Source organism: Sminthopsis crassicaudata, chromosome 3 (genome assembly GCF_048593235.1).
Source record: "Sminthopsis crassicaudata isolate SCR6 chromosome 3, ASM4859323v1, whole genome shotgun sequence".
Taxonomy (NCBI): Eukaryota; Metazoa; Chordata; class Mammalia; order Dasyuromorphia; family Dasyuridae; genus Sminthopsis; species Sminthopsis crassicaudata.
Window position 1 is genome coordinate 68506435 of NC_133619.1, and position 21574 is coordinate 68528008.

Genomic DNA, 21574 nt, shown 5'->3' on the forward strand with positions numbered 1-21574 from the left:
CATAGGCAGTTTTTCTTCTGTGTAATGTCTTTCTCCCCATCCCCATCAAATCCCATTAGTTATTCTGTTGTTACAGATGAGTCCCAAATCTATATATTCAGGCCAATTCTCTCCCCTGAGTTTCACTCTGCATTGCCAAATGCCTGCTAAACATTTTAAGATAAATGTCCAAGAGCCATCTTAATATTTAACTAAATATTTAACTCATTATCTTTCTCTCTAAACCTCTCCTAACTTCCCACACTCTTTTGGTTTCCCAGGTTTCTAACTTTGCCATTACTCCTGAGACTTTACTTTTTTCTTATCTCATGTATCTAAACATATCTACTTTCACATCATCTCTTATATATGAACACTTCTCTGCACTCACCCAGCTTCCATCTTCATTCAGACCCTCATAACCTATCATAAGTTGTTGTTAACAATCACTTAATCAATACAAATTTATTAAATATTATGAGCACTGCACTACATAATACTACTGAGATTCAAAGGAAGAACTCAAAACTTAATAGTGGAGACAACATGCAAATAACTATGTGCAAACAAGCTTTATAAAAAGTTAAAAAATAAACAACTAACTATGAAAGGCACTAGATTTAAGAGGGATTGAGATAGGTTTCCCCATGGAGGTAGGAGCTGGACTTGAGGGAAATTAGGGAAGTCAGTGGTTAAGAATGAGAAGGCTAAACATTCCCCTTATTGGTCTTGCTTCCAGACTCTCACCACTAAAGTCCATTCTACACATAATTGTCAAAATAATTTCCTTAAGCTTAGATTTTTTACCATAGGATTTCCCTACTCAACTTCAGTGGTATGCTATTACTTGTAGGATAAAATAGATATTTATCTCTTTAATCTGTAACTAAACCCTGCATAACTTGGCCCCTTTTCACTGAACTTTATTTGTCCTCCCAAATATACAATCTAGCCAAACTGGTCTTCTCTCAATTCTTCCAATTTCTCATCTCTCTGCTTTTGAATTGGTCATGGTCGTGCCTAGAATGCTCCCTTTCTTTGCTTTTGCTTTACATAATCCTTTCTTCCCTTAAAATGTACCATCCCTACTAAATTTCCTGATATTCAACTACTTTGTATACATATATATATATATATATATATATATATATATATATATATATATATATATATATATGTATTTATTAACTTTATATCTGTTTGTAAATATTTTTATTGTATTTGTTTTCCCCATTACATAAGCTAATTACATAGGAATTCTTTTTTTCATTTTTTACTTGTATCCCTAATACCGAGAACAAAATCTGATATATAGTAAGTCTTTAATTAATGCTTATTTGTTGGTGGATTCTTACTTTGATGTTTCAATGGATATGTTATCAAAATGTTCATTCTACCTCCCTCCAATCTATGCCCATCACAATATAGAATCAAGGATTCTTATCCTATGACAATGTTCTCTATTTCTTTTCCTAAATCCTCAGTGATGCATCAATCTAATGAAATGGAGGTTTTCTTGTAGATTCCTTAATGTTTGCTGACTCCCACAGCAGCATTTGGGCTATTCATTGTGCTCCTTATCATAACTGACCACTGAATGTTAGGAACTTTCCTTGATGTCATTATGTCACTCTTTTTTTGTACCCAAGTTATCATTTGTGAAGGAAAAAGATTTCTGTCCCCAGAAATCATTCATAATCAAGATCAATGGAAAATTAATTTTTACATTGCTCTAATTTTGATATATGATTTAATCCACTTTGACCAGTGTGTGTCATATATATTAAATTATTTTACCAAATCTGGGCAAACATAACTATAGCATTCCCTTAACTTCCTTAACTATGGACAGATTATTGAGAGGGGAAAATCTTCCTTTTCATTCTTTAGATAACTGCTACATGAAATTTTAATTTTCTTCTACCAATTAGAATATATTTGATAACAGCTTTTGTAAACAGACCCTTCAGCCACTGGATGACATGAATGCTGCCATCTTTACTGTCTATAACTCTACCAGTTTCTATCTAATGTGGAAGGATGGCCTGTATAGTTTTTTTAAAATTGTTTTTATTAATTGTTTAATTATAATTTTTTGACAGTACATATGCATGGGTAATTGTTTTACAACATTATCCCTTGTACTCACTTCTGTTCTGAATTTTCCCCTCCTTCCCTCTATCCCCTCCCCTAGATGACAGGCAGTCCCATTCATGTTAAATGTGTTATATTTTATCCTAGATACAATATATGTGTGCAGAACCAAATTTCTTGTTGCACAGGAAGAATTGGATTCAGAAGGTAAAAATAACTTGGGAAGAAAGACAAACATGCAAATAGTTTACACTCATTTCCCAGTGATCCTTCTCTGGGTGTAGCTGATTCTGTCCATCATTGATCAACTGGAACTGAATTAGATCTTCTCTATGTTGAAGATATCCACCTCGACTTCCAGGCCAAGATGGCGGCCTTGAGCTCTGCATTTTCTCTCAGAATTTACTTCATGACAAGCCTCGGAATTAATGCTTGATCAGAAAAAAAAACAAACAAAAAAAAACAAAACCCACAAATAATCACCTACAGAAGACATCGTTGAAATTTGTCAGAAAAGGTCTATGTTTGCTCAGAGGAGGGGACGAACAGACTGGGCACAGACTGAGGGCAAGCAGTGAGAGAGAGGCAGGCAGCTCACACTGTGCAGACCCCAGTGGGGAGGGATGTGATCTCTTCCATTTCTGCAAAACAACCTTAATCCAGTGTGGATAATCCATCCTGATAGCAAGCCAGGAGCAGAAGAGATGGTGTAAACACCAGAGGTAAAGAATAAAACTCTGGAAAGCTATCATCTCTCAGACTGGCCACCCCCCACCCCCACCTGGAGTGACTCAGGTAGTTCTTAAAGCCTCAGAGCTCCGACTCAGCTCAGCAATCTCTATCCTTCTAGTGCCTCATTGCTGTCTCTGGCAGTCTGTAGAAGAAGCTCAGCAACACCATCCAGCCCCATTCCCCCGCATCCCAGAAACAGACCAATTGTTTCTCTTGTCAATTTGTTTTCTTCGATTCCCACTCTGACAAAATGAACAAAAAATTTAAAAGGGCTCTAACCACTGATACCTTCTGTATGGATAGAGAGCAGACTTCAAACACTGAGCAGACTAAAAGCAAACTGTCTCCAGAGGAGGGAGATATGATCTGCTCCTCAATACACAAAACTCTCCTAGAGGAAATAAAAAGGGCTCTCACAAGAGAGATAGAAGAGAAATGGAAAAAAGGAAAGGGAAGCTTGACAAGAGAGTCTGGAGATGTCATCCCACACATTTAAAGACAGAATGGATAAAGAAATCAAATCATTGAAAAACAAAATTAGTGAATTGGAAAAGATAAACAAATCCAAGGAAAACAGGATTCGTGAGTTGGAAAAAGAAAACAGCTCTCTAAAAAATAAAATTGATGAAATGGAAAAAAAATTCCATTGAAGATAAAAAACTCAATTGGACAATTACAAAAAGATATAAAAAAGTCAGTGAAGAAAATACATCATTGAAAATTAGAATCAAACAAGTAGAAATGAATGACTCAAGTAGAAACCAAGAATTAATCAAGCAAAACCAGAAAAATGAAACAATTGAAAAGAATGTTTATTGGAAAGACACCAGACCTGGAAAACAGATCCAGAAGAGACAATTTGAGAATAATCTCAAAAATATGAGGAAAAAAAGAGCCTGGACATTATTTTCTAGGAAATTATCAAAGAGAACTGCCAGAAATTTTAAAAACAGAGGGTAAAAGAGACAGTGAAAAAATTCATCTATCACCTAATGAAAGGGACCCTAAAATCAAAATGCCAAGAAATATGGTGCCCAAGTTCAAGAACCATCAGAAGAAGGACAAAATATTGTAAGCTGCTAGAAAAAAGCAATTCAGATATGGAGGAGCCATAATAAGGATAACCCAAGATCTAGCAGCGTCCACATTAAAGGAACGAAGGGCCTGAAATGTGATATTCCGAAAGGCTAAGGAACATGGAATGCAGCCAAGAATAACTTACCCAGCAAAAATGAGCATTCTTTTCTAGGGAAGAAGATGGAAATTTAACGAAATAAATGAATTCCATCTATTCTTGATGAAAAAAACCAGATCTACACAAAATATTTGATCTTCAAATACAGAACTCAAGAGATTTCTTAAAAAGGTAAAAAGAAATCTTGAGAACTATATTTCTGCCATAAAGATATGTAAAGAATACGTGTATAATTTGTCCCAGAAACCAGAAGTGGAAAGGAAATTATATCATAAAAAAGGGTAAAGTGGTGGTAATACATTTCATTAAGAGGCAAAGGTAACCTATTATATCTGAGAGAAAGAAAAAAGGAGGATGAATATAGTGTGTATCAATAGACATATTTGATTTATGGTGAAACTTTTTCCACTTCATTGAAAAGTGGGAAGGAAGGAGTAAGCTAAGGGGAAGGGAATACAGAAATTGGGAGGAAAAGGGGTAAAATAGGTGGAGGAACTTTAAGGTGGAGAAGGGATACAAAAAAGGGAGGGCTGTGAAAAGCAAGTGGTGCTCACAAGTTTAATACTGGGGAGGGGGATAAGAGGGAAAGAAAGGAGAAAAGCATAAGCAGGGGTTAACAGGATGGCAAGCAATATAGAATTAGTCATATTAACCATAAATGGGAATGGGGCAAACTCCCCCATAAAGAGGAAGCAGTTAGCAGACTGGATTAAAAGCCAGAATCCTACTATATGTTGTTTACAGGAAACATACCTGAAACAGGGGGATACATTCAGAATAAAAGTAAAAGGGTGGAGCAGAATCTACTATGCTTCAGGTGAAGCCAAAAAAGCAGGGGTAGCCATCCTCATCTCAGATCAAGCAAAAAAAAAAATTGATCTAATTAAAAGAGATAAGGGAGGGCATTATATCCTGCTAAAGGGTAGCATCAATAATGAAGCAGTATCAATAATAAACATATACACACCAAGTGGTGCAACATCTAAATTCTTAAAAGAGAAATTAAGAGAGTTGCAAGAAGAAATAGACAACAAAACTATAATAGTGGGAGATCTCAACCTTGCACTCTGAGAATTAGATAAATCAAACCACAAAATAAATAAGAAAGAAGTCAAAGAGGTAAATAGAATACTAGAAAAGTTTGATATGATATATCTTTGGTGAAAGCTAAATGGAGACAGAAAGGAGTACACTTTCTTCTCATCAGTTCATGGAACCTATACAAAAATTGATCATATACTAGGACATAAAAACCTCAAAATCAAATGCAGTAAGGCAGAAATAGTAAATATATTCTTTTCAGACTACAATGCAATAAAAATTGCATTCAATAAAAAGCCAGGGGAAAATAGACCAAAACATAATTGGAAACTAAATAATCTCATACTAAAGAATGATTGGGTGAAACAGCAAATCATAGACATAATTAATAACTTCACCCAAGAAAATGACAATAACGAGATATCATACTATACTGTGGGATACAGCCAAAACAGTAATAAGGGGAAGTTTTACATCTCTACAAGCCTATTTGCATAAAATAGAGAAAGAGAGGGCCAACGAATTGGGCTTACAACTAAAAATTCTAGAAAAGAAACACTTTTAAAAACTCCAGACAAACATGAAACTTGAAATTCTAAAAATAAAAGGTAAGATTAATAAAATTGAAAGTAAAAAACTATTGAATTAATTAATAAAATTAATAGTTGGTTCTATGAAAAAACCAACAAAATAGACAAACCCTTAGTAAATCTAATTTAAAAAAAGTAAAGAGCAAAAGAAAATTGTTAGTCTTATAAATGAAAAGGGAGAACTCACCACTAATGAAGAGGAAAATAGAACAATAATTAGGAGTTATGTTGCCCAACTTTATACCAATAAATTCGATAACTTAAATGAAATGGAAGAATACCTTCAAAAATGTAGCTTGCCCAGATTAACAGAGGAAGAATTAAATAGTCTAAATAGTCCCATTTCAAAAAAAGAAATAGAACAAGCTATTAACAAACTCCCTAAGAAAAAATCCCCAGGACTAGATGGATTTACATGTGAATTCTACCAAACATTTAAAGAACAACTAACTCCAATGCTATATAAACTATTTGAAAAAAATAGGAATTGACGGAGTCCTACCAAATTCCTTTTATGACACAGACATGGTAATGATACCTAAACCAGATAGGCTGAAAACAGAGAAAGAAAATTATAGACCAATCGCCCTAATGAATATCGATGCTAAAATCTTAAAGAAAATATTAGCAAAAAGACTACAGAAAATCATCCCCAGAATAATACAGTATGACCAAGTGGGATTTAAACCAAGAATGCAAGGCTGGCTAAATATTAGGAAAACTATTAGCATAATGGACTATATCAATAACCAAATTAATAAAAACCATATGAACATCTCAATAGATGCAGAAAAAGCAATTGATAAAATCCAACATCCATTCCAGTATAGGAATACATGGACTATTCCTTAAAATAATAAGAAGCATATATTTTAAAACCATCAGTAAACATCATATGTAATGGCGATAAACTGGAACCTTTCCCAGTAAGATCAGGAGTGAAACAAGGTTGCCCACTATCACCATTATTATTCAATATTGTACTAGAAATGCTAGCCTTGGTAATAATAGCCAAAAAAGAGATTCAAGGAATTAGAGTAGGTAATGAGAAAATCAAACTCTCACTCTTTGCAGATGACATGATGGTATACTTAGAGAACCCCAAAGACTCTATTAAAAAGCTATTAGAAATAATTCAGAAGTTTAGCAAAGTTGCAGGATACAAAATAAATCTATATAAATCCTCAGCATTTTAATATACATTACCAACACAATCCAACTGCAAGAGATACAAAGAGAATTTCCATTCAAAATAACGGTCGATAGTATAAAATATTTGGGAATATATCTACCAAAGGAAAGTCAGGAATTATATGAGCAAAATTACAAAACACTTGCCACAAAAATAAAGTCAGATTTAAATAATTGAAAAGACATTAAGTGCTCTTGGATAGGCCAGACGAATATAATCAAGATGACAATATTCCCTAAACTAAATCTATTTATTTAGTGCTATACCAATCAGACTCCCAAGAAACTACTTTAATGACCTAGAAAAAATAACAACAAAAGTCAAAGGGAAGAAAAAAAGGTCAAGAATTTCAAGGGAAGTAATGAAAAAAAAAAATCAAATGAAGGTGGCCTAACTGTACCTGATCTAGAACTATATTATAAAGCAGCAGTCACCAAAACCATTTAGTATTAGTTAAGAAATAGACTAGTTGATCAGTGGAATAGGTTAGGTTCACAGGACAAGATAATGAATAAAAATAGCAATCTAGTGTTTGACAAACCCAAAGACCCCAACTTTTGGGATAAGAATTCATTATTTGACAAAAACTGCTAGGAAAACTGGAAATTAATATGGCAGAAACTAGGCATGGACCCACACTTAACAGCATATGCTAAGATAAGATCAAAATGGGTCCATGATTTAGGCATAAAGAATGAGATCATAAATAAATTAGAGGAACATAGGATAGTTTACCTCTCAGACTTGTGGAAGAGAAAGAAATTTGTGACCAAAGGAGAACTAGAGATCATTATTGATCCCAAATAGAAAATTTTGATTACATCAAATTAAAAAGTTTTTCCACAAACAAAACTAATGCAAATAAGATTAGAAGGGAAGTAACAAATTGGGAAAACATTTTTACAGTTAAAAGTGCTGATAAAGGCCTCATCTCCAAAATATACAGAGAATTGACTTTAATTTATAAGAAATCAAGCCATTCTCCAATTGATAAACGATCAAAGGATATGAACAGACAATTTTCAGATGATGAAATTGAAATGATTTCCACTCATATGAAAGAGTATTCCAAATCACTATTGATCAGAGAAATGCAAATTAAGACAACTCACCACTACACACCTGTCAGATTGGCTAAGATGACAGGAACAAATAATGATGAATGTTGGAGGGGCTGTGGGAAAACTGGGACATTGATGCATTGTTGGTGGAGTTGTGAAAGAATCCAACCATTCTGGAGAGCCATCTGGAATTATGCTCCAAAAGTTATCAAACTGTGCATACCCTTTGATTCAGCAGTGCTACTACTGGGCTTATACCCCAAGGAAATACTAAAGAAGGGAAAGGGACCTGTATGTGCCAAAATATTTGTGGCAGCCCTTTTTGTAGTGGCTAGAAACTGGAAAATGAATGGATGCCCACCAACTGGAGAATGGTTGGGTAAATTATGGTATATGAATGTTATGGAATATTATTGTTCTGTAAGAAATGATTAACAGGATGAATACAGAGAGGCTTGGAGATACTTGCATCAACTGATGCTGAGTGAAATGAGCAGAACAAGGAAATCATTATACACTTAAACAACAGTACTATATGAGGATATATTCTGATGGAAGTGGATATCTTCAACATAGAGAAGAGCTAATCCAATTCCAATTGATCAATGATGGATATAATCAGCTATACCCAGAGAAGGAACACTGGGAAATGAGGGTAAACTGTTAGCATTTTTGTTTGTTTTTCTCCTCAGGTTATTTTTACCTTCCCAATCCAATTCTTCCTTTGCAACAACAACAACAACAAAATTCTGTTCTGCACATATATATTGTACCTAGGATATACTATAACATATTTAATATGTATGTGAATGCCTGCCATCTAAGGGAGGGGGTGTAGGGAAGGAGGGGAAAAATTCGGAACAAAAAGGAGTATAAGAGATAATGTTGTAAAAAATTACCTATGCATATGTACTGTCAAAAATGTTATAATTATAAAATCAATAAAAAATAAATTAAAAAAAAGAAGATATCCACTTTCATCAGAATACATCTTCATACAGTATTGTTGTTGATATGTATATTGATCTCCTGGTTCTGCTCATATCACTCAGCATCAGTTCCTGTAAGTCTCTCCAAATCTCTCTGTATTCATCCTGCTGTTCATTTCTTACAGAACAATAATATTCCATAACATTCATATACCATAATTTACCCCACCATTCTCCAGTTGGTGGGCATCCATTCATTTTCCAGTTTCTAGCCACTACAAAAAGGGCTGCCACAAATATTTTGGCACATAGAGGTCCTTCCTTAGTATTTCTTTGGGATATAAGTCCAGTAGTAGCACTGCTGAATCAAAGGGTTTGCACAGTTTGATAACTTTTGGGGCATAATTCCAAATTGCTCTCCAGAATGGTTGACCTGTATAGTTTTTAACAGGTCTCCAACACTGAAGGAATCAAACATGATTTCAACAGTATATTTTCTGGGTTTATTTAGTAGAGGTTCATACAAAAGAAAATGGTTGTCTTAAATTCTGAATTTAGGTATTAAAATATTTTCAACAAATCACAGTCCTCAGTAAAGAAGTGTATATCACCTTTGTGCTTGATTTTTTTCCTATTAATACATGGGATGATAGAATCATGGTTCTGTATTTCCAGTTTATTCAGGTTTCTGTCTTATTCAGTTGGCATCAGGTGGATGCCAATTCAAAGGAGGAGTCCTTCTCATGGGCCAATGGCTGCTCTACTATCTTCAGCCTCCACTGCAGCTCCTTGGGCCATTATCTGGTCAATTCTGGTTGGAGATAGTGAAGGAAAAGACTAGTATCTGGATGCAAGAGCTATCAAACCACTCCTAGTCTGGAGTGCCTCAGGAGGCAGAGAAAACTAAAACAATGGCCATAGGTGGGAGGGCCTGTCTTTCCACTTAAATGCAATTAAATTTCTTTATATCCTTTGTTATCATTTATAGCAAGGTGCCAATATGTGTATAATTCATTTCCACAGTAAAATTTCATTTTTCCAAAGTAATTAAAAAAAAAAAAGTCTGCTAAGAGTACTAACAATGATTGTAGGTGTTTTAAAAACTGGTTCTTAGTAGCTATTGTTGCCCCAGTATCTTTTCCCCATTGTTGCTGCATAAGTTGAGGAATCTACATAATCCTTTTTGCATTTTTAGCCTCTTTCATCCAAAAATTCATCCTTTGATGGCCACCTTTCTGAATCTCACCAAACTTAGAAATGCCCCATAGAATGCAGAGCAAGTTCACCTCCAGATTTTCAAAATCTTTCTGAATTGACAAAACCTTTTTTCTGCTGTTCTAATCTTCAAGAACCCAAATCTTCCAGGATCCTTCAAGAATAGAACTTTTTTTGGAGATGATATTTTCTGTATGTTATTAACACAGGAAGGGAGACTTGGGGGATCTGTAACCATAAAATAAAATCTATAGCAATGGAAGAATTTCCAATAGAAAAGCAATGGGAAGTGAAGTCACAAGATCTGATTTTCTAATGCAAATTACTATATATGCACATAATTCAAGTTATCAAAATGCAGTGACCATATATCTCTTTATGACTAAGCATACCTACCTTACTAGGTTGATAGTGATAGTGCTATATTTGCTTACCAATTGCTTAGCTCAATTCCACCTGTGGCATTTTCTAAAACTGTGTTTATGGTAAATATCTAAATGTAGTTTTCACTAGTAATATAATTTTACAGATTCCTGAGGGCTTCAAACAATTAGAAAAGCCAATATTAAATAATTAAAACCTAGACTTCCCACATAGGCACTAAATAATGCATTTTCACACTGTCTGCTACTTCTTATTCATATGTATATGTTAAGACTGTTGTGTTCCCTAGGGACTCCTGGATGTCCCTGGCAAAGCTCAGACTCCCAGCACCTCAAAAGTTGCTCATCTCCACTGGAAGGTAGAATATTCAAGTTTAAGGAAGCTCATCTGTTCAAATCTACTCAACTGATCAAAAGGATGTCATTTTTAATGTAAGTAGTTTTAATAAACTATCATGTTCTTGGTAGTTACTTGATATTGTCAATTAAGAAGACCACCAATAGAAACTTTTAATGAGGGCCCAGGGCACATTTTTAATGCCACATTTTTATACTCCCTCTCAGGACTAACAAGGTATTTCAAGATGAACTAATCAGGAAATCTGATTTCTGGTATTTGTACCTTACATTCATCTGCTTTTCTTTGTCACATGTACAATTAATGCATGTCATCCATAATTGCACTCTCTTCTTTAATTTAATCAAATCTGCTTTGTTTCCATATTTATTTACTCCTTTAGAATGATACATATTTACATATGTACTCCTTTAGAATGATAAATTATGTTTCTGTACCACCTGTGATATTTCTTACCAAATAACATACCCAACCTAAAAAAAAAAAATCAATGTTCCTTTTCCTTCAGCTTTCTACTAATTATAGCAGAGCAAAAAAAGCAAGCTACAGAACACATTCTTATGATCTACATGTATCCCAGAATCTTATTGTATCATATAATCTTGAAATCACTGTTTACCATACCAGGAACAACATTCCCCCCTCCTCACTATCTAGAACTAAGCTATAATATAATACTCTTCTGTTAATTGTCCCATAAGAGTTAATTAAATGAAATATTCCTTCCTAGGATAAATATGTTAAAATATAGTTAAGTTCGAAAACACCATTAATATCCTCAATGCCATTAGTGATACTAGTACACTTTTAACCATCATCATCAAGTTTTCTTTTGAGCAAACATTTTTTCCTTTATTCTCAAGGATGGATTAACTGTGTAGCAGCAACAAGATTTCGACTATATTGCTATTTTCAAGCTAAACAAAACTATCTATTAGGCTGGAGACTTGAGCTAATTGGAGAAGAGGAATATGAAATTAAGGTTTTTATTTTATACAAAAATCGAAACTTAGTTTATATACTCTCTTGACCCAGATAAAACTTCATTTTATCACCCTAATCTACTTGTGTGAAATTTGAGTATAGCTTCTAATTGTACACAGTATGAGAGAAAAACCTAAGTTTCTCTGACCTTCAAGCAATGCTAATACATTTCCACATATTCACAGATCTACTCTAGTAGCTTTTATGTAACAGGCTCCATGTAGGTGCTTTAAAGTAGTAGAGCCTGCTCATTCCTCATTTATAGAGAAATTGTACCTTGAAGGCCTCTCAAATCCATTAGTTAGGGAACTTGCTGCAAAACCTTTAAATTCTCTTTCTGAAGAGCAGGGAGGTGGGAGGGTATAGAGGTGTGGAAGTCTAACAAGGCAAGATGGATCAATAATCAACAATCTACAGATAGAGCTGGAAATTATAATCAGAGTATTACCAGAAATCTTAACCAGCCAAGGAATTTGACATAAACAGGGTCCCACAATTAGTTCATGTAAAAAATGGGACTTGAACCTTGGTGTTCCTGACTAATAAAGTCAGCCCTTTATTCACTCTGGAACACTGACCCGCCTACCAGTTGTATCTAACCTTTACACCTGTGCTGCAGTTTAAGGCAGCATCTTTTGTTCTTTTATCACACAATAGTTGACTATGCCTGATAGAAATGAATTTCAGATAATGAATGACCATAATTCAGTTGTCCCTCACATTTCTATCTGTCACCTCAATATTCCAATTTTGTTTGCTCCTTTCAACTTCTTTCAACTTCTGGGTCTGACCATATCTGGTACCTTATATTTTTCCAATCTCTCTTTTTAGAGTCTCCAGGCAGTTATAATAAGGCACTGCATAGCTGTGGATATGATTAAAGATTCCCTCAATATTGATTTATGATGTTTATTTATTTAAATAAATATTAAGTTGTGGTCAACTTCTGTTCACTCACATCATTCATTTATTCCTTGCTTTTGTTGTTATACTTACATAAACAAACCATTCTGCATATATATATATATGAAATTTGCTTTTCTCCTTTTTTTCCCTTCCCCCTTGACCCTACATAATCATGTAACATAAACAAAATCCATGAGATCAAGCAGTTACAACAGAACTTGATTTGCTAAAAATCACTTTGCATCTATAAGACAATAAATTAACACAACAATAAAAACTCACCCTTGCTGTGAAAGTAGCATCATTGATGGAATGAATGTGACCATAAAGGGTTTGAGCACAACAACCCTAAGAAAGTAACAACACAGAATATTAAATCAGTTGGAGTGAAAAACAAAAAAATAAAAATAAAAAAGAGGATGTTTCTAGCAGATTCAAGCATAGAATAATAATTTTAAAAAGAACTAATAAAAGAGGTAAGATTTTTTTTTAATGGTAAAGAAAAATCAATCAAACCGTCGACCAAACATTATTCTTAATTTTTAACACCAATAATCACCAATTACTGATTAAAGTGTATAATACTGAGAGCATTTGCCAGTGTGAAAGAGATCTCATTTTCTGTTTCATTATTTTGATATTATTATGCTCCCTTCTGCACTTTTGCAAACATGAGATGATATTAGTTAAGATGCCTCATCCTTTAACCAGAAGTCAGTGGAACAATTAATTACTGGGCAACAGGGACCATGAAACATTCCCAAATAAGAGTCAGAAATTGTTCCAAAAAGGGATTTCAGGAGTATTTCATGTCGGTACTGGTATTCACAATTAATTCTTGGACAGATTTGGAACAATGACCCACAATCTGTACAGAAAATACTGGCATGCTATAATTGGGATATTAGGTTGGGCAACAATATTAGGAAACATTGGTTTATAACAACTTCCTCTAATTATGTACATTTTCTTATATTTTCTTAGTCTTAACCATATACAACCTATAAGAATAATTACAAAGATATTCATAAATTGAGATATTCTAATTTAAGAGCAATTGATATCCCAAAATTTATAGTTATTCAAAACAATTTGAAAAAGGATTTCATTTGAGGGAATCTCAGTCATAGAAGATTATAGGACTGACTACATATTAAATAAATGTTATTTATTGCTATTACTATAGATTTTTTAAAAAGTTAAACTATAGCTTCTTCCATGTAGACTGAGTATGAATGATTAATTTCTTGATAAACTAGATAAAATTTCCTCCAAAAATTTAAATTTAAAAAAAAATCTAATAAGTTATTTCTGGTACCATTTAAATATTGCTTCACTGTTATTATTTCTTGGTCCTCATAACTTTAAGACAATTATGTCAAGAATTTCAAATTTTTAAATCCCAGAAATAGAAAAGAAAAAGAGTTCCAAAGACAATAAAGGCTAATACCTAAAAAATGCATAATTAGTTTTTGAAAAGTCATCTTAGTAAGTTATCTTGTTAATTATCTATGAGAATTAAAATATGAAATGGTAATATATAACTCTATATGCAAAGATAAATGCTAAAAAATTTTAGCAAAGTTGAAATTTGCATATTTTTGGTCTTTTACATGACTTAAATCTCAATTTCACTACTGCATTAATATACCTTTCTACACTGGATCCTTTTTCTAAATTAAGAACTTTCAAACTATTTATTTAATTGGTACAGAAAATTTATTTCCAGCATTTGGTCTGCCAAGTTTAATTCATAGTGAACCTCTGAGGCTCACTTGAAAAGCCTTGGAAATAGGGGGTTATAATAGAAATGCTGACAGGTCACATTTGTGCTGCTATACAAAATCTGACTCAAAGATAAATGTTTCATGAATTTTGAAAAAATGAAAAAGCTTTTCTATTTCAGCTTTATTCCTAAAATGAAAGTTAATTTCTTCTTCATTGTTACACACTGAACTTGAGTTACTATTATTTCAGTGTTGACTGCCTTAATCAGAAGCAAATTCAAACAAGAACATAAACATTTGGGATTGCTTCTTTGGTGAATTCCTATCAGAGTTGTTATCTTTTAAAATGGCAAGATTTTTTTTTTTTTAAGAATAAGAATTGAAAACACATGGCTATTTATTACATTTGTAGTTTATTGATGGCTCAAACATGTGATTTAACACAATTTTCATTTTTACATGCATATTACATCTGAAATTAAGGTAAATCACTCTCATACATCATATCCATTGGTATAAACTGATCAAGCTCACTGATAAGATTTCAGATTGTCAAATGAATATAAGGTTCATGTAATGTTCTTGAATTGTGAGGGTCCGGTCATCTGCTCAATTATAATCCTTCTCTGTGAGGAGATCTGTAAAATCTTTTCTTCTGTGCGATTTCTTGGGAGCTCTGAATCTCCTCCAGCTCTTGTTCTTTCTCAAATCAGACTGGTCTCCTTTCAGCCTGCCTGGCATCAAAACTTTATCCCAGAGTCGATTCTCCCAGACCCAATTCTGCCCTTCTTTTATCCTCCCAGAGAATAGGCATGTGAGAATACTCCCACCAATGAACTTGTTCCTCTTAGAATTCTTAAGGTGTAAACTCCCTTTAAAGGCCCGAACCAAAGGTCTGAGCCAGATAACTGTCAAGTCAACTTGAATTCTCACCTTGTCACTGTCCAGACAACCTGAGTTCTCACCTGGTAATCCTAGCAGGTTCATTTTTCAGATTAAAAAAACCCCAACAACTTTATTTTTAATTAAGAGATCAACTGGAGTCAGCTGTAGGAAATTAGCAAATGCAGTTGAGAAAACTCCTGCCCTAAATCTTGAAAATCAAGCATTATATTTGCAGTAATATTATATTTAGAAAATATCCTGGAGGAAAGGTGATATCCATAGATTATTTGCTATATAGCAGCTATTTTATTTGGCAAATTCATTCATTCAAATGTTTATTAATTACATACTGTGTGCAAGGTACTTTGTTAGGCATTGGATAATAAAATGCTGATGAGTTGGTCTAATATTTCCAAAGCCATAAGATAATAAATAACATAATAAAGATAGGAAGTTAGATCCTTTGATTTGAAATGTGGAGCTTTCTTTCTGCAACTATGTTTGAGCCTATGCTACATCATATAGATGTTACTATTATCTGGTGTGCAGCACTCATATCTTAGTTCAATTAATCCATTTAAATCTTTAGAAATCTTTTTGCCTGATTGTTCCAGTCCAAGTAAATATTTTCAACTTTCTCTGAATTCTCCCAAATTGACTCTTCTTAGGGTGCAGTGTCACCCTATTATTTTCAAGTTTGCAAATTCTTCCTAGCCATTCCCTATTTTATAAGTATCTCCTTTGTTTCCAGTAATTTTGCTATTAAAATAAAGGGGGAATGCAGTTATAATCATTTTGGTATATATGGGGATTTTTGTGTCTGTTATTTTTCTCCTTAAACAATGTACACAATAATGAGATCTAAGGAAATAATCATTTTAACAACTTTCCTAGTATAATTTCAAATTATTTTCCAAAAAACAACAGAATCAAGTCACAGCTATGCCAATGGTGAAGAGGATGCCTGGAATTTCAAGCCCTTCTAATACTAAATCCTTTATTGTCCTTATATCTTTTCTAATTCAAATCGTTTTAATTTGTACATTTAATACAAATTGTTTTAAGTAATAAATTCTAATTTAATTAAAATTGTTTTGATTTGCAAATTGTTTGAATTTGTTTTCATTATTTGGAGACTTTTTACATGGTTGCTGTTAAGACTATTTCTTCATTTGAAAAAAATATTTTTGTTTGACTAATTGCCTGTTGAAGAATAACTATTGATAATTTGCCATTAATTATCCATAAAACTTGATTATTTAATCTTCATTAGGAGGAAGATTATTCACATCAATAATATGTCTTTTTGTTGAATCAATGTAATTTCACTGATTTTTTCCTTGTAATATCTTAATTTCTTAAATAAAACAACACTTATGTTTTATATAATATTTATATTATTTACTACTTTGTCTTTTGCTTGATTATGCACTTTTTATTTTTTTAAATATTACTATGATGATTCATTTTAAGTTTGTTTATAAATTTAAAACTTATTTTGACATGTATTGTTAAATCAAATTTCCACCCAAATCCTTTCCCAGTTTAACTTGTAGTAATTTTTGAAAAATGAGTCCTTCCTTTTTTCCACAAAAATTTCTTTTCATCAATTTACAAAACTAGAAACAATTGTCTTTTCTCATACTTTATCTTTTCAATAATGGTAGGTTCTTTTATGCCTCCTTTATCATTGTTTTTCTTTAAATTCTTGATATATTATTCTAAATTACTGAGTCTCGTAAAATAACCCTTTGGCGATTTTGATTGGCACAGAGATAAATCTATCAATTTATCTATCTCAATATGTCAAAACTTAACAAATGGAAGTTTATTAGAAACATAATTAAAACATTCAAAAAGATTATATGCAGTTAGAAATGGGGCCAAGGTTTGGAAGAGAGCTTATTTACTCAAATAAATCCCAAAAAATAGGAATGATAGTCATAGATTCAACAAGGTAATAGTATAGAAATAAAAAAGAAGTCAGGTAAAGTACATCATCTTTAAATAATGAAATAATAGCAGTAGTGAACTTGTGAGAGAGAGAGAGAGAGAGAGAGAGAGAGAGAGAGAGAGAGAGAGAGAGAGAGAGAGAGAGAGAGAGAGAGAGCATAGCAGCTAATTACTCTAAAAAGTCAACATCAGGACTTAGATAAAAAGTCAATAATTGTTAGGAATATTAATACATCTTGTTTGGACTTGGACAAATATACAGGATTAATAAATCTAAGAAAAAATTAAGAATATAGAATGCTGAAAATTATTATAGATCATTTTTGCTTGCTTAAAAAGTAATTTATTTACATTTTAGTATTACATAATATAATTACAAAAATTGTCATTTTGATATTAAAAAAAAAAACTCACCAATATAGAAAGGCAGAAATATAGTGTAAATATTTTATGGGCCATTCAAAGAAATAGCTTTTTCAAAGGCAAAAAAAAAAAAATGTATCCAACAAATAAACTGAGAAAAATGGACTTAGAATTGTTGAAACTAATTAATATCCTATTAATAATGATTACTAGGTCAAGGAAGTAACAAATATTTTTATTACAGAACATGATATAACTTTGGAAATTTCTAAAAGTGTAAACTAAAGAGGTAGTTAAGGGAAAACTTAAACTCTAACTGTAAACAACAAAAGACAAAATCAATTATTTGAGTGTACAACTAAATCCCTAAAAAAATCAACAAATTAAAAACCTCAAAATAAGCTAAACAGAATTCATGAAAATGTAATATACTACTGATGTTATAAATAATATTAATAGTTGATTTTAAAGACCAATAAAATATATAAACTATTAGTCAATTTGACCCTTTAAGAGACAGAGAGATGAAAGACAAATTACCAAAAAAAGGGAGGAATTCACAAATGAAAAATAAATTCACTAAATAGAAGAGAAACTATTATTTTTATAAATGCCATTGGAACTGGAAGCAAATTAAGTATATGAATATTTATAAAAACGCAATATATTCTGTTGAACTGAATAAAGAGATAGAAATAACTTCGTCTCAAAAAAAGAAGTTAAAGTAGCCATAAAAAAAATGCTTAAAAGTAGATTATATTACACCATGATCAAGTAGGATTTATTCCAGAAATGCAAGGATAGTTCAATATTAAGAAAATATTAGTATAATTGATCATATTAATAATCAAATTAACAAAAGCCATATGATCATCTCAATAGATACAGAAAAAGCATTTGATGATATCCAATATCCATTCCTATTAAAAACACTTGAGAGTATAGGAATAAATGGATTTTTCCTTAAAATAATCAGTAGCATCTATTTAAAACCATCAGTAAGCATCTTATGTAATGGGGATAAACTGGAACCATTACCAATGAGATCAGGAATGAAACAAGGTTGCCCACTATCAACATTACTATTCAATATTGTATTAGAAATGCTAGCTTTGGCATTGAGTTGAGAAAGAGCTTAAAGAAATAGATAATGAGGAAACCAAATGATCACTCTTTGCTGATGATATGATGGTATATTTAGAGAACCCCAGAGATTCTACTAAAAAGCTATTAGAAATAATCCACACCTTTAGCAAAGTTGCAGGATGCAAAATAAACCCATATAAGTTGTTATTAGGATTCTTACAAGGTGCTAAGTCACAGGAATGGATATAATTATCTAATTTAGCATGGTACTTAGCAATTGTCTAGTTCAATAATGTATTTACTAAAATTCCATGAGATTCACACCTTTAAGAGAGCATATAAAAGGACAAGCCCACTCTCTGGGAGGAGATTCACAATGAGGATTGACTTCTGGGAGTTCCCACAAGCCCACTGTAACCTACAATCCCACTCTCAGAGGTGGAGTCTGATTCATTCCCACTTCTACCTTCCTGCTGGCTGGAGACATTCTGACAAGAGCTCATTGGGGAACCAAGAAGAGAGATAGGCCTCTATTAAAGCTAGCCGGAACACAGGAAAACATCCAAGACTTTGAAGGACACAATAAAGGATCCAGACTTTAACTACTGGCTGCATTTTGGGATTATTGAACTGAACTGAAGCCAAGGCTGCCTCCAGAAGCTCCCCAAGAAACCTGCCCCCAAGAGAATGATTACAATTTAGAGAAAAAAAAAAAAAAAAGAACATTACATTTTGGCACCTGAATGTGGGACAGACAAGATCCTGATCTCAGTAGAAATGCCTCTGATCCTGATCCAGTGGAAAAGTCTCTCTGACCCAGAAATTATGTGAGTAAAACAAGGAAACTTTGTTAAAGAGCTAAAGTAGAATTTCAGCGAAATGGGGCAAATTTTTAGAAAACAGTCTTCTGTTTCTGTTCAAGGAAAATGTTTAGCATTGTCAAGGTTATGAACAGCCAAGGATAGATTATAATTTTAGAGGAGATCACTGAACTTTTAAAAACTGTGCAATTCATGTGTCCTTGTTTTTCTATGGAAAAAGAATTGGATCTAGAGCAAACTAGGTGAATACTACAATTCCAAACAAAACTTAATTTCCAAAGATATACTTCATACATACAATTTAATCCAAGTGGCCTTAAAAAGTGTTAAACTAAAGAAAGAAAGTAGGGAGAGGATCCAACTAAACTAGGTGAAAAGGATGAATCAGATAACAATGGAGTTAACTACAATTCTGAATAACAGAATATTTCCCATCTCCTCCCTTAATCAACCCTTCATGGGTAGAGGAAAAAGGAGGAGGGGAAGAGGCAGTGACACAAACAGAATAGCCTATTAAGCAGTCTATGACAAGATTAGAAAAAGCATTAGTTAAGGCAAAAAAATGAAAGAGAGGATATAAGTGATTTTATAGTTGCATATCCTGTGATTGAAGAACTTGAATCTTCGGGTCAAAAAAGGAGGAGATACATTCCTTTGAATTTGGATAAAATTAAGGATTTGAAAAAAGGTTGCACTCTTCATAGGGCTACACCATCTTATGTTAAAATGTTACTAGATAGTTTGTTTTATGAAATCCTAACTCTGAGTGACTGGAAATCCATAGCAAGGACATATTTAGAACCTGGACAAAAGTTGTGGCTTTTGGAGTATCATGAATTATGTAAGATTCAAGTCAGATGAAATAGGCAAACAGGAGTTAAAACACAAGTTACTTTTGACCAACTAGCAGGTGTAGGTCAGTATGGAGAGAATTCAGAACAGATTGATTATCCCATAACAATGTATAAGCAAATTTCTAAGGCTGCAATAAAAGCTTGGGGTTCCCTCCCTGGACAAAAAGATCGAGGGGAAGCCTTCACAAAAAATAGAGCAAGGTCCCAATGAGTCTTTTACGGATTTTGTGGGATGTCTGTAAACTGCTGTCACAAGAACCATTGGAGATAATGCAGCTATAGAAATAATGGCAAGACATTTGGCTATGGAAAATGCCAATAAGGTTTGCAAAAGAATTATATGGGGACTACACAAAGATGCTCTTTTAGAGGAGATCATAAGACACTGTGCTACAGTGGGCACAAATGCTAATTATACTCAGACTATGATAGGGTCCCACTTGGCAAAAGATTTCTAGAGAAACTCGTCATTGTTTTCAAGGTAGAACCCCAAGATTTATTGCAGCCTTAGAAATTTGCTCATACACTGTTTTGAGACAATGAATCTGTTCTGAATTTTCTCCATACTGACCTTCACCTGCTAGTTGGTCAAAAGTGATTTGTGTGTTAACTCCTGTTTCCATATTGCATCTGACTTGAATGCTACATAATTCATGATACTCCAAAAGCCACAACAATTTTTGTTCAGGTTCTAAACATGTCCTTGCTATGGATTTCCAATCATTAGGGGTTAGGATTTCATAAGCCAAACCATCTAGTAACATTTTAACATAAGATGATGTGGCCCCATAAAGAGTACAACTTTTTTTCAAATCCTTAATTTTATCCAAATTAAAAAGGGTATAACTTCTCCTTTTTTGACCTGAAGAATCAATCTCTTCAATCACAGGATGTGCATCTATAAAATCACTTACATCTTGTCCTTCTCTCTTAGATTTAATCAATGATATTTCTAATCTTGTCATTGGCTGCTTCATAGGCAATTCTGTTTGTGTCACTGCCTCTTCCCCTCCTCCTTCTTCCTCCACTCCTGAAGGGTTAATTTAGGGAGGAGATGGGAAATGCTCATGTTGCTCAGAATTGTACTTAACTCCATTGTTACCTGATTCATCTTTTTCACCTAATTTAGTTGACACCTCCCCTTTTGCTCTTTCTTCTTTTTCCTTCTTCTATAACTTATATAATTTCCTAAAGCCAATTGAATTATATTGTGTGTTTGAAGTGTT

The 21574-nt window shown here is 33.1% G+C and overlaps 1 protein-coding gene across 1 annotated transcript in view; it reads right to left on the bottom strand.

Annotated features, from left to right (window-relative positions):
• The window catches only part of SPAG16 (sperm associated antigen 16), a 1297727-nt gene that overhangs the window by 420246 nt on the left and 855907 nt on the right, over positions 1-21574 (bottom strand). Inside the window, exon 14 of the mRNA XM_074298771.1 lies at positions 12942-13007. Within this exon, the coding sequence (XP_074154872.1) occupies positions 12942-13007 (66 nt within the window). The remainder of the gene's footprint in view (positions 1-12941; positions 13008-21574) is intronic.